Here is a 14,952-nt window from a genome sequence, read left to right as displayed (position 1 = left end):
TAAAATAAAATACCTGGTAAAATACAGTGAGCAAGTTACCATTTGGATAGATAAGTTTTCTTCTTTTGGTTCTTATCGTACAAAATAAAAACCTGATTTGTTCAATTAAAACCATTCATTGATACAAGGCACAAAAACTGGATTTTGGGGTGATAAGCTGGCTACATTTGGGAGTTGTTGTTGCAGAGGTAAAACCTGATATCTGCAACAACAGGTGCCCACGAAACAAGTTTCGTCCCGAAATGGCATCGTGAAAGTCATGTCTCTTCTCGTAGGCAGGTCTTATCTGCCACAATAACAATCACACTCTCGTTCTTTGATATTACGTCACAATAAATACTTTTTTTTTTTAGTTTATGTATGTAGCATTTGCAATCGATAAGGCAGTCTTATAGCAAGGAAATGAAATTATCATGAATATCAAATAGAATGATAGGTTATATACATAGTTAACCGTCCTCTCGTATAGTGTATTGCGCAGTGCCATGGCCTTGGGGAGGGAGCGGGGCGACGGCCCGGGAGTCGAAGTAAGGAAGCGAAAAATTCGGAAGGAAAAAAGAAAAGAAGGAAAGAAAAACAGAGAGGAAAAATTACTTGGAACATTACTAGTATGTACTTAAATCCTCTTCCTGCTTTAGGTAGTGGCTCTATAATGTTACTCAAGTTAGGAAAATGTAATAAAAAGTGCTCAAAATCAAGGAAAAGCAGGTTTTATTTTTGAAAATTTTCTTACAATTCACGCCAATCATGGTGGTGCTTCGCGGCTGGTCTGCCGACTTCCTCATATGTACGGGAGAGTCGTCGTAGACTCTCACCCCGGACGCTGATTTTGCATGGCACGACACTGTTATTGCGGTTATAAACGGCACGGTTGGATAGGATCTGACCCAATGCTACAATGTTATTTAGATTTAAAAAGTTTCCAACGACCATATATATATTTTGTCAAAGCATTAACTGAACCGATCTTTTATATGCACCCTTTATGCAAAAGACATGCAGAATTGCAATCAACACTTTTATTTTTTCTCACATACACAACCTATTTATAGGAGAGCACACAAAGAAAAATAACACTTGGGTCTGATCCGAACCGGACCATAATATTGGAAGGGTAATACAAGATTACAGGATTTAATTCAAAGGTCATCCTAAGACTCATACAGATAACATAGTGACCATAAAGTCTGAGTACATAGAGAATTCTAATAATTTGTTTTTGCTTTTCCAGATTGAATGATGGCTCTATCTAAAGAAGAACGAGTCGAGTTAATACTCTTAAGTGGACGAGAAAGGATGGTCGTATCGCAAAATTACGGAAGAATTTAATCTTCGACACACTCATCGTCAACCTATTTGTTTTACTGCCGTCGGGAAATTAATCACAAAGTTCAAAGCAACAGGCAGTGTGTTGGACAAACTCCGTTCTGGGTGACCAAAGACTTCAGACTCATGTGCTAGGAACCTTTCTTCTTTGGTAAACATGTAACGGGTGAGACTTATCTGAACATGCTGAGTGACAAATTGATGCCTCAAATTGAAAGTTTGGGTGAGGGACTTCCAGACTGGTTTCAGCAGGATGGAGCCCCTGCTCATTTTGCAGCAGCTATTCGAGATTGGTTGAATGACAATTTTCCTCACTGGATTTGGAGAAGAGGTTATGTGGAGTGGTACCCTCGTACGCCAGACTTTCTCCCCTTGATTTCCTTTTCTGGAGTGTGCTGAAAGGGAAAGTTTACTCAATGAAGATAAGAAATTTAAATCACCTGACAGAACGCATTACCAGTCAGTGTACTGAAATCGATGGCAATTCAGACCTATTCCATCGATATCATCTTAATCTTGCAAAGCGCATCAAATTATGCATTGAATTGCACGGAAAACATGTTGAAAATATTCTTCATTAACATTAAATTGACTAAAATGTGCTTTTCCCATGTACCCAGACTTAATGGACATTCTGTATATGTTATTAGGCAGAGATTCAGTAGCACTAGAGTTCAAAGACAATAAAGGCTTGTAAACGAAGAACAACCTGTAAGCAGGGGGTAAAAGTGAAGGGGAACGCCATAGGACGTCGTTCCTCCACTTCCAGAAAATATATATGGCGTCCCTCCACTTCCTACAAAAAATACAATGGCAAAGATAGGCATAGGTGTGACTTCATGCGTCCACCTACCTTTTCAGATCCACTTTTACCTCTGTCTGTAAGTAAAAACATTGGAATTTTAGTAAGTGTTCTCTGATTATTACCCAGGTGAAGATATTAACATCCGACGTTTTGAATACAATGTCTGCATTCAAGGGCGCCAGGGCCCCCCAAAGCTCATGTGGGCCCCTTTATTGTATTTATGAATATACAATATTTGGCATAATTTGAATGCAATTTGTCTTACAATCCTCATATATATGCCGTCTGCATCTGAATGCCCCCCAAATTTAAAGAGAAATCGGCGCTCTTGTCTGCATTCGAAACGTCGAATGTCAATATCTTTACTTGGCTGATATCTCGAGAATACTTACTAAAATCACGTCGCCAGAAAAATCAATTTTTTCTTCATATTGAGCATTGTTATAGAGGCCATTGTTAAAGTAGGGCGATATAAATCCCAAGGTTGGGTTCCAAAATCAAAAATTGAAACTGAGCGTCGATTTTCCCATATCGACTCACTATTTGAACATTAATGGACAAGATCTGCTTATTGAAACAATACGGTGTACTGGATTAAATATTCCAGATGGGAAAAACAGAATGCTTCTAATCAATATGAAATATTGTTTGGCATATTATAACCATGTGAAACGTGTCCAGGTGATATCGCTTCACAGTGTGCACTCTCGAGAAAAATCTATACATATACACAGAGGAAATCAGACAGTTTCCCTCTATTTTCTAAGATTCGAAAAATCTATTTGACTTTCGGTTGACTTCATTTCGTTCTGATCTCATGCTAACTTGGTTACTCGGTTTGTAGTTCAACCTTCCTTTCCAGTACCTTGGGCGTACAGCTTAATGCAGGATCCAAACCATATGAGTTTCCACTAGGCAGGGGTGCCCATCCCCTCCAAAGCTGATGGCGCACTCCCCCTAAAACTAATAATCTCTTCCCTCCTCAAAACTCAAGTCCTCTAAAAACAATTGCCCAGTGCAGCAGTAGTTTTTATAGTACTAGTAATTGTTATTTTTGTTGTTGTTTTTATTTCCTGTAGTAGTATTATAGAATGCTTGTAGTAGTAGTAGGGGCAGTAGTAATTATAAAAATGGCATTACTTTTATTAGTAGTCTTGGTAGTGTACAATACTAAATATGTTCTATAAGGATATTGAAGGGTATAAAAACTTCTACACACTGTGTATGGCACAGGTATTCTTTTTTTACAATTAGTAGTATTATTTTTTTCTTTACAAAATATTGATATAATTCCCTTGTACATGAAAAGTAAGATGCAAGTTACAAGTTATTGAGTTTGATACCAAAAGAAAATGTCATCCTCGAAATTAGCCTACACAAAGAAGTGATATCCAACAAAAAAACATTCCTGTAAAAGAACCAAGTACGAGTGGCCTTAAAAAGAATTGAAATCACAAAAATAGGCGCCAAGTTCTGGTGGACAACAAACACTCGCTGGCTCACTTCAAATTTAGATTTGAAACTTGGCTGTTGTCTGTATGGTTACCACTAGCTCACAATTATGTCAAACTACTTTATAATTTTCAACAGACAACATAGGCAAGTTTCAAATCTAAATTTGAAAGTGATTCCTTGAGTGTTTGTAACTGTTGTTCACCAGAACTTGGCGCTCATTTTTGTGATTTCACTTCTTTTTAAGGCCGCTCATACTTTTTTTTTTTTTTTTTTTTTTTTTTACAGGAACAATTTTGTTGGATTAACCCTTTTTGGAACTTTTGGTACAATTTGTACCATATGCGTTTTTCATGGTACATTGCGTTATTTCTCTTCTATTTGAGCTTTTTCGTCCGTTTTTTTTTTTTTTTTTTTTGTGTGTGTGTTTTTCAAGTCCAGAGGCATTGCAGAAGACATTACGTATGGTTTCAGACCTTCCTGCGTCGAGACATAGGAGGTGATGACGTCATAAGTCTAAAATTTGTATTTTCGTGTAATACTTTTTTGGGGGGTTTATGTAAAGTATTTTTGGCGGGCTTATTTTTGCACGTAGAAGATTGAAATTTTGCACAAACATGCAGTCCACCGAGTACTATTTACCAGATGTTTTTTTTTTCAGATTTCTGCGTTAAAACAGGGGGGGATCCAGAGGATCAAAAAGTTGAAAAAAGGGAAATTTTTACCAAAAAATCCCTCTTACGGGATTTTCTCGCATTAGATACATGATGGGGACAAGTGAATGGTACCGCCTGAAAGGCAGTTCTATTCTGAAAAGAATGATGTGCAAAGCATGACCCTAGGGTAATTAGGGATGTCTCAGGAAATTTTTTACCTGAGATCATGGTGTTTTATGGTAATTTGGGGCATGGTGGGAATTCCTGATAAAATTTCTCCCGCCCTTGGTATTTAAGATAGAAACTTGAAATTTGGCACACACATTCAGTATACCAAGTACTATTTATCAGATTTTTTTAGATGGCTACGTTCACACAGGGCCGCTCCAGAGGGGCCCAAAGTGCGAGAAAAAAAATTCCCTCCAAAATTTTCCCTTTGACATCATTTTTCCCGCTCCTGGTATATGGTATGAGCATGCAAGTGGTATCATTTCAAAGCCAGCTCTATTCTGAAGAGAATGAGGTATTAACCATGATCCTAGGATAAATAGTGACGATGCAGTAGCTGCTTGACTGAAAGTCTAAAAAATAGCCCAAAAACCCAAGATCTCTTAAGGGTTAAATTATTACTGGTTGTGGTGATGACATTAACCTACCCTTGATGTCCTTTATAGAGTAATAATTTTTTTTCTTTGCTCACTCGACAAAGCAAATTTGTCTACAATATCGCTGTTGGGAATGCATTCTAAAATGTCTCTTTCGGAAGAAAGGACAAGCATGTCGGAGAGCCATACATCTCCCATGCTGCTTCTTAGTCGATTTTTTACATCTTTACTTTACTCATAATCCTCTCTGCTGAGCAACTCGTTGCTGGTAATGACAGAAGTATCTGGTATAATATTGTTAGGTATGGAAAACCAGACATATTCAACAAACACCTGTAAGGCCTAATGAATCCTTTCTTCATCCACTGATCCAGTGATCTTTGTTTGGCCATTTTATCGTCATTACTTACACCATCAGATTTGTCCTCACAAGAATCTTGGAAGTCGTCTTCATTATTTTCACTCTGACTCCCGTCACTCGAGCAAAGTACATCGGCCAAATCAATGTTCGGGTAGCTTACTTTGTACAATTTACTAAACACATTAACTTCTTCACAAAGTTCTTCACACTCGATGCCATAATACTCACACAAATCACTGACAAGAACCGGGCTTAGAGTACCATCCATGCTCCCAGCAGAAAATGGGTAAATTACCTACACGAAAATGGGTAAATTAATTAAAGCGATAAACCGACCAGCCATCCTTTCATATAGCAACTTGCGCGGTATTTCATTCATAAAGTTTCTAAGCAGGGGGTAGGGGGATTCATTCTCGAGATTAAAAAAAAAAATCGCATCGTGTTCCAATGTTATTCTGACGACAGCAAAATTACTTATTCGACATTAGAGTAAAATTCTTCCCCAATTTTTTTATTCCCCCCATTTTTTTTCTCGATGGCACAACTTGCGCCATTCATCCCTCCTGTGGGCGGCCCTTCTCTCTTAAAACGAACCAACCTTCCCTTTCATACGGCTACTTGCGCGGTACTTGATTCATCGAGTATCGAAGCAGGGGGTACGGGGGGTTCACCCCGGAAAACTTTTGAAAATTAGCTTCTCAAAATCATGTTTTAATGCTATTCCGACAGTAAAATTGCTAGTTAGAGAAGTAGAGTAAAATCCCCCCCAAAATTTTTGTCAATGGCGCAACTTGCGCCATACATCCCCCCTGTGGGCGGCCCTGCCACTAGGCATGGAACTGAAGACGCTTATTGTATCCATATACTTAGCATTTAATAAGTTTAAATCCAAACATACGCTGTAAAAAATAAAACACTATTGAAACACTTTTAGTTCAGATGTTGAGTGGAAAATTGATGAAGTAGTGCCTATAAAGTGTACTTCGCGTGTCCAAAAGTGTTAATTCTTAAAAAACGGTATCTAGTGTGACATATTTAAAACACTTCTTATCGGTAAACAGTTCGAAAACAAAGCGTTGACACATTTTGCAAATACTTCTTGGACATACTTGGAAAACACAGTATCTAAAAGGGGTGAATATATGTAATCTGGAGGTGTTCAAAGACAGGGGCGTCATTTAAGGGGGAAAGGGAGGGCATTTGCCTCCCCCCTTGAGTTTGACATTTATAATATAGATTTTATCAATAGAATAGTAGTAAGTCAGTGAAAAACGCGAAATTTTACTTATATCAAGGTGTCTTGTCCCCCTCAAGCCAAATCTGAATTGACGCTACTGTTCAAAAAGTATCGGTAATGTATAAAGTGCCCTACTGTGTCTAAAAGTAGTTCCTTTATTTTTTGCAGTGTACATCGTGAGAAGACGGCTAGGAACCTAGTTACAGTCCCTCCTCTAATTCCAAAGTGAGAATTTTAGCCTCCAAATTGGCTGTAAGTTAAAAACATTTAGTCATGCTTCAATAATAGACGTCGAGCAGCTTAAGAATTTGGCTGGGTGTATTCATGTAATTGAGCCTGACAGCAAGCGAAAGTGATACGGAGTATTACGGCCCCGAAAAGGCCTTAGTGAACACTACTTAAAAGTCAATGCGGCTTTTAAAATACTTTGGGAACATAAAGTGATAGAGAGTTTATATTTATGTGTAATTGCTTCCATTACGGATGAATCCACTGTAATGACGCTTACATTAAATGATTATTTAATATAGGATGTAAATATGTTCCTTAGATAATACCGTAAATTTTTCAAACATTGGCACGCAGATATCATAAACATTTTACAATTAACAAAAAGTTTTGAAAAACTTACCATGACGTGACTCTTGTATGGACTCCTTCCTCTTGTAGAGCACTGTCTGTACGACAGCGCCACCGGTGGAGGTGGGGGCATTATTCCAAAAGAGTCTTCATTCATGGTTTCCAATTTAAGCGTTGAGATTAGTTCTCATCGAAGATAAAATATCACTTGAACACTCACAAGAACAACACCAACATAAAACACAGAAACACTAATTTGGTTATAAAACACTATCTGTTGTAGTCACAACGACTTCACAAACGGGTAACGATTTTTTTTCTCCTTTACGGTAGATTTTATTGTTTTCCTACATCACAAAATGGATAAGAAAAACCAGTTTAGTTTGTGAAAAGATAAGAACGGTAGTTAGTCTGTGGAACAGAACTCAATCGGCCTAAAAGGGCAGAACCTAACCAGCGGAAAGTCAAAAGTCGCAGAAATACGGAAGAACAGCACAGGAAACCGGTACGGAACAGTTTGACCTTTTGCAGCAAGAAAACTATTCAAGATTTTTGTCATCAATACGAAAAAAAAAAAAAAAGCAACGGAAAAAAGCGGAGCAAAATTGGACACGGTTAGCTTGAGACACAAGTTACAGATTAAAAAAAAAAAAAACAGAACATTTGGAAACAAACGGGATTTTCGGGGCTTAAAGAATCTTACTTAGTCATTTTAATTTCATCCCTGAATTTTACAGTCATAAACATTTTCTTGAAATTTGAAAAATGTACAATAATCGCACGATTAGGCAGTGTTGTTATCTAAATATTTTACTCTTCTAATTTTAAAAATTAGTTTTCATTAACAAATGTATGTTTAACACTGTTAAAGGCACAATAAACGTTTCTTGCACTACTTTCGAATATTAAAACACAATACTTATAATAGATGTGCACACCGACAATTCTTGATGTCTTAGATGGTGTTAACAAACCACACTCACAAAATTTGACACATTATAGTAGATCAACAAATAGATTTATCACTACAAGTTTTGATTTTTCATTTTGATTTTAGATTCGATTTTTCCTTGTGATTATAATTATCCTTTCAGTTCATTTCACGACAGTCAATTGTCGAGCAAAGACTGATCGAGCTGACAGCGAAATTAACACATCCGAAACGAAGTGAACACTGCATTTACTGCAGCTGTTTGAAACATATCGCAATGGAAAAGTCACCGTGTTAAAAAAAAAAAAAAAAAAAATCTCTTCAACGGTATAATTCCCAGAAAATACACCGTACAGTATTAAGAGTGTCTCTTCAAGTTATGCGTTGTGTATATATTAAAAGCACACACACATTCACATGTTGTAAATCCTCTTGTACGTACAATGAAGCACTATTCATTTTTCTCTTTTAAAAAAAATATATATTTCTCTCTGTATTGAAATGATAATCCATAACAGCTCAACAACCTAACGGGAACACCACACTTTAGTATCCACATTGAGTAATTCTCCCACATATACAGTAGCAAGCAGTCAAATACACATGTAGAAGAAGAAGAAGAGGAAGAAGCAAAGCAAATCCAACACACGAATTGTTTTAACAGTTAAGTGATCGTGCTTTTCAAGCAAGAAAATTATTTTTTTTTTTTTTAAAAAAAATATATATATATATATATACTATGTGCGACCGACCGACCAGCTTCTCAATATGATAATTTTTTGAGCAGCAATATCGTCTATATAGTGCATGCTTTCACTGTAGATTGGATGAAGTAATATCCAGCGAACGAAACCGTCAAAGGATGGCTCGCGACTACGAGTGGTTACAACTTGTATCGAGAAATGACTGCAGGTTAAAAAAAGAAAAAAAAGATGTAAGCAAGCAACAGAAGCGTCTTATTGTGAATGTAATGCTTGTTCTCGTCTGATTCCCGCGTTCCACTTTCCGTTCGACTCTTTGATGGATAACTACGCTCACTGCTTTTTGTCTTCTTTTTAAGTAGTTTTTTGTTCTTCCTTTTTTTGTGTTTTCTGTAATCAGGGTTGCTAGGATCTTGACAAAATGCAGTGGCGGAGATATGAACCCAGAAACTGCAGTCTGAGTCCTAGGGTGGACAGAAGGCAATGATTGAAAAGCCGGACTTTTTATCCCCCATACGACAATTCAATTCATTAATTGCGTTTAGGCATATTTGGCTCAAGCAAGCTGGGAAAGCTACATTTACAAATAGCTACATTCACATGTTAAAATTCTTACCTCATTGATATCTCTCTGCTCCTCGAGCTTCAATAGACGCTTGTTCTGTAATTCTTTAAATATGTCACTGTACGTTCCATTCTCACTTTTTCCGTCAAAGTTGAAACAAGCTTGAAGTTCGGACATAACTGTGGAGATATTAAGTCAGTTGCGTTCTTTTGTCCAAGCAGCATTCATTAATGAAAATACCCATTCGCAGTAAGCATTATCTATCTATTATTATTATTATTTTTTAGTGCTAGCTTGATGGCTAGCTCCCCCAAAGGGTTATGCCCTTTATGTGGGAAGAGAAGGAAGAGGATTGTGGATAGAAGGTATATAGTGCTGGTCTATGAGTGCATTCTTTATTTATTAGTTTCAATAACAAACAGAAAAATAATAAACAACAGGTATATTACGAAGATAAATATAGAAATAGATGTGAATGTATGATACAACTGCAGACATTATAGCATTATGCTATAATCATAAGGATGGGGAGTAGGTACTATTTCAAGCGATGGCATTGCCTTTATTTTGGTTAAGGGATCATATGAAGGGCATTATAGCTTTAATGCTATAATCATAAATGAGGGGAATATATGAGATGGAAATTAAGTGCATCGAACATCACAACACGTGGGATGTATTAGTGGACGAATGAGCTTATCTTCCGGTCCTGGGGTGGCTCAGGACCACGATGGAGACAGTGGGAACCCTGTTAGAACAAAAGGACTACTGTGCAGCATAGGATGGAAATATGAGAGGTGAATAATAGTCGGTTTTATAAGCAGGAACGGCATGAAGATCGGGATGATAAGGGGGTAAAGTGTAATGATATAAAGAAAATAGAAGGGAAAGTGAAGTATGATGAAGGGGGTGAGAAGGGGTATAAGCTATATCAAAATTCAAAGTATCTAAGAGGAGGGCATGTCGTTCCTCGTATCGTTTAGTAATATACTTCAGTCGGAGTGTTTCGAGGTGGTATAAAATATGAGGAAAAGTTAGGCGCTCATAAAGTTCATGTGTAGGGCTGGGTAATTTAATGTGGAATGCAATACGTAATGCATGGCGTTCAAGAATTCTTAGTTTCTCGTAATAAAAGGGAGAGGCGTTAATCCAAGCCACGAACCCATACGTTAGTATTGGCCGGAGAAAAACCTTGTATATGTTTAGGACGACAGATGATCTCATGCCCCAAGTCGTTCCAGTTAAACGTCGTAATAGATTCAATCTATTATAAGCTTTAGCGACAACCGTCTTTAAATGAGGACGCCAGGTAAGGTGTTTGTCGATGGTGAGACCAAGATATTTAACATAATTAGCGGGTTTCAGGCGAATGTTCAACGGTTAAATTGAGATAAGATGGATTTTTCTGAATTTTACTACGTTTTCTCGGAGGAAGTAGAAATAATGTTTGTGTTTTATCTGGATTTATCTTGAGCCTCCACTGGTTGCACCAGCTGACGAAGGAGTTGATAGCAGACTGCATAGCGGTATTAATTTGCTGTATTGTGTTCCCTAAGGCAAGGAAGGCTGTATCGTCTGCGTATTGAAAAAGTTGGATGCTGTCTGGAAGTGGCGGTAAGTCTGCAATATATAGAAGATATAATAAAGGAGAAAGTGCTGAACTCTGAGGCACGCCGGAATGTAGAAAGATGGGATGTGAAAGAGCACTATTGATTGAGATATAAGCCAATCTGCAAGAGAGAAAATTATAAATAAAACGGACGTAGGCGAGAGGAAGTTTGAAATTCAACAATTTAGTAATGAGGTCGTGGTGCTAAACTTTATCAAATGCTTTCTCAAGATCAAATAATACTAAGCAGGATGGTTTGATGGTATTGTAATGATCAGTTATGATAGTGAGCATTCGTAAAAGTTGGTCGTTGATACAGTAATTTGGACGAAAGCCTGCTTGATAATTCGGGAGAAGGTTTTTAACAGAGAGGTGTTGATGGAGCCTGTGAACGAGAATACGTTCAAGAATTTTGCTGTAGATGGATGTTAATTGAATTGGTCTGTAAGAAGCAACGCTATTGGCAGGTTTGTCCGGCTTTTGAAACATTAGAACTTTCGAGGTTTTCCAGTGAGACGGTATGTAACCTGTTCTGAGTATAAATGTAAAAATGAGAGCTAAGAGGTGTAGGAGAATATACGGTCCTTCTTTGATATGGTGATATGTGATCTCATCTAGTCCAGGGGCAGTATTGCGTTTTCGTGCTATGGTGTCTTGAATTTCGACTGTGGTGATAGGAGCTGTAAGTGGATGGTTAGCGGGAAGAGAGTGGGATGGATTTGGTTGAAGGTGAGAAGATTTCGACTGGATGAGATTTTGACTGATTAGTAGGTGGTAGAGGAGTGAAAATGGTTTGTAGATAATCGGCAAAAGTTCCGCTTTATCTTTATCGGTATGAAGAGCTTTGTCATGGTGAATTAATGGATATGGTGTATGTGTCTTTTTACCTGTTAGAATGTTGAATCTTTTCCAAAATTTCGTGGGGTGAGCAGTATCTGAAAGTTTATTGCAAGTGTCTATCCAACGCCGTTGTTTATATGCCCGTATGTAATTTCGGACTGTCCGTTGAAATTGTCTATGAAGCCTTAAGGATTCGACATTGCCGGTGCGTTGATAATCTCTATAGAGTTCTCTGGAACGACGAATAAGTGGAAGGTAATGGGGTGGGAGTTGAGGATGATGAGAAGAAATAGTTGACTTGGGAATATGGGAGTTTGCGGATGCCTGAATAGATGATGTGATAACGTCAAGCGCATGATATAATCCTTCTTCTGTAGTAGGGGCTTCTAAGTGTTCAAGACTGTGTGCAAGAGAAATGCGGTATGCTTTCCAGTCTGCTTTATTAAAACGTGGGACTTCACATGATGGAATAGAATTGGAAAGGTTGGAGACTCGGCGTGTGATAGAAAGTTTAATTGTAAGGTGATCACTGCCCATCGGATCGAGTACGTGCACAGTGCATCGGTCTATGAGATTATGCGAAACAATGACTACATCTGGTGTAGTGTTGGAAACATGTCGAGTTGGTTTGGGTAGTTGCAGAATAGTGCCGGTGGTATGAGAGGTGATGAAATCCTGGAAGTGGCGTTTTTGACGATCGGTACGGCTGTGAAAATTGATGTCAACCATGATTACAAACATTCGGAAGTTATTGGAAACATATTGAAAAAACCCATAAGAAGCTCATGACCAAGGCGAATGTAGATTGTGGCAATGGTTACATAAAGGTTTGAAAAATAGAGCGTAACAACCAAGTTTTCAGACAGATTTTGTATTGGAGGATGAAAGATGCGATATGGTAAGCTTCGAGGGAAACCCTTCGAGGGAGGCTACCCCACCATTTGCTCTGCGGGCTGGTATGGTGTTGTCATGGCGAAGTACATGATAATTTGAAAATTTGCTAGAGTGTGCAGCTGTAAGGTGAGTTTCGTTTAGTAAAAATGCATGAATGGTTTCCTCCAAAAGAAGTTGTTCAAACAAAGTCCTGTGTTCCTGTAAGGAGCTGATATTCAGAAACAATAAACTAATATGAGAGTCCATGTCTGAAAACTCAATGTGGATCAGTTGCAAGGTCAGTGTTGAGAATAGAAGAGTGAAAATATACATTTTGACCAGAGTAAGTAGCTTGGAAGTTAACATTGAGGATTCTTTTGGCTGCCAGTTGAATTTATTGGAAGACGTATTGCCGTTGAAAGGGAAGAATATTTTGAAGTGCTGTGGTGAGAAAGAAAAGAAACTGGTTGATTTGAATTGGTTGAAAAACAGAAGTTGGCGTATCCATAGGATTGTCGGTAGGTGCCGTAACCTTTAAGGGCACAACTAGTTCTGGCTTGCTTGGTTCAGGACGGGGCCGTGCTTTGCACCTGTAGCTAAAAGTGGGATGAGCATCTCCACAAGTACTACACGCTGGCGGATTTTGGAGGTTTGGACAGGTTTTCGTGTTATGAAGTTGCGAGCAGTATCCGCATTTCGCAGGATTACGACATTCCGCTGTGCTATGCGAGTTATAAATGAAAGCTCCATTGCAAAGTAAATCGTCAATGGTCTCTTGAGAGCTAGTCAAAACGCGGGCCATGTAAGTTGCGCCATGTACGCTTTTGATGCGTAAACACTTGAGAATGGAGTGCCCTTCAGCTTTTAGTTCCTTGCTGACTTCATCATCGCTTATACTTGGTTCGACTCCACGTATGACTACTGATAAAGCAGGTTGTCGGCGTGGAGAAGGTTGCTGTTTTATATGTTTATCTGTTAGTTTCTGCAGGTTAGCGTTTTTCCCAAAAAAATTCAAATAAATATTTATTTCGAATAGTCGTAGCAAAGTTAGGATCTGGTGATTTAATTATGATCCAGTTGCGAGTTTAGTGACCTGAGTGACTTGTGCTCGAGTGAAATACTTTGTTAGTTGAAGAAAAATTTGCTTCTCGTTTTGAAACTTCGGATCGTAATTAGTAAGTAGATAAGAATAGAACGTCGGCTTTGAGAGAAGGAAGTTGCTGCCTATCGTCAGGAGATGGTACGTCCATCTCGGTAGAGTGAGGTTGCACAGGTTGCGAAGAGTTTTGCTTTTTTGGCGGTGGCGATTTTTGCTGACTGCGAGTAGTTCGCACTGGGGCTGGGGATCGTGACCGAGATCGGACACCTGCCCGCGAATCCTTGCTGTTTTTGCGTTTATCAGTCTTGCTGATAGCACCAGTTGAAGCAGAAGGTGGGGGTGTTGTTTGCCCGGTGTCGATATCCATGGTCGTCTAGGTCGATGTGATGAATCAACAAAGTGCGTAACTCAGATGAAAGTAGACTGAATGAGAAAATGAAATGATGCAATAGCCAAAAATAACTGGCCTCTCTCGGGTGAAACCCTCTATCTCGCCGCACCACTACGCCCGTAGCAATGATTGCCTGGTTGCGTCCACAACTCAGAATCGATCAAAGCCTAGACTCGATACCTAGGTACCTCGGCCGGAGAGTTGAGAGCCAAGTGGAAGTATGCCGACGCTATTAAAATGCTACAATAACAATTAAAAGCGCCTGAGCTCCAACCTATAACTTTGGCTTTCAAATCTTTCGTTTACGGTTATGTGTGATTTCACGTGTATGTGTACTTTAAATAAATTAGTTAACTATATCTTTTTCATAAAGTTTATGATATAAAATTATTGTTCAAAGCCTTTGTATTTTAATAAACATTCTCTAAAATCAATGCATGTGAATTGTGCTTCCATCTTCCGAGTTCTTTTAAACTATATGTTGTGGATGTTTATATATTTGTGGTCAATCCTTTCGACAATGAGATCTCGGAAACTACAGGCTCTAGAAAGATCACGTTTTCACTGATCGATTGGAAATTGTGCGTAGATTGTCCAGTTCTAATTCAATATTAAAAAACATGGCCATTATTTCTTTATTACATTTTTTAGGGTGCACTGGAAGAGTTGAAATTAGAACAAAAAACTAAAGCATCATATCATACGCGTTATACAGTCCAACATCATACTGTTGTATAAAGGGTTTGCATATGTCTCAGGCGTTTGTTTCATGGCCAGAGAATAATGAAAAAGGAAGGATAACCATTCCTCCAGTCTAAGATGAATCTTTATTTTTGGAGTATTTTACCCAATGAACACCATATATCACTGACATTATAATTAATTGTGTGTGTAATGTATTTACTTATTACAGACTGCATGC

General features: G+C 38.3%; 1 protein-coding gene across 1 annotated transcript in view; it reads right to left on the bottom strand.

The window, feature by feature from the left end:
• LOC145669008 (uncharacterized) overlaps nucleotides 1–7,552 on the bottom strand; it is a gene marked incomplete in the record, with an annotated part of 761,869 nt that extends 754,317 nt beyond the window's left edge. The window contains 1 exon segment of the mRNA XM_081737333.1: nucleotides 7,074–7,552. Coding sequence (XP_081593459.1) covers nucleotides 7,074–7,178 — 105 coding nt within the window.
• Nucleotides 7,553–14,952: the final 7,400 nt, after the last annotated feature.

This window comes from Thermobia domestica, chromosome 13 (genome assembly GCF_964235325.1).
Source record: "Thermobia domestica chromosome 13, izTheDome1.hap1.1, whole genome shotgun sequence".
NCBI lineage: Eukaryota > Metazoa > Arthropoda > Insecta > Zygentoma > Lepismatidae > Thermobia > Thermobia domestica.
Note: the sequence above shows the minus strand (reverse complement) of the source record. Positions and strands in the feature narration are given on the sequence as shown.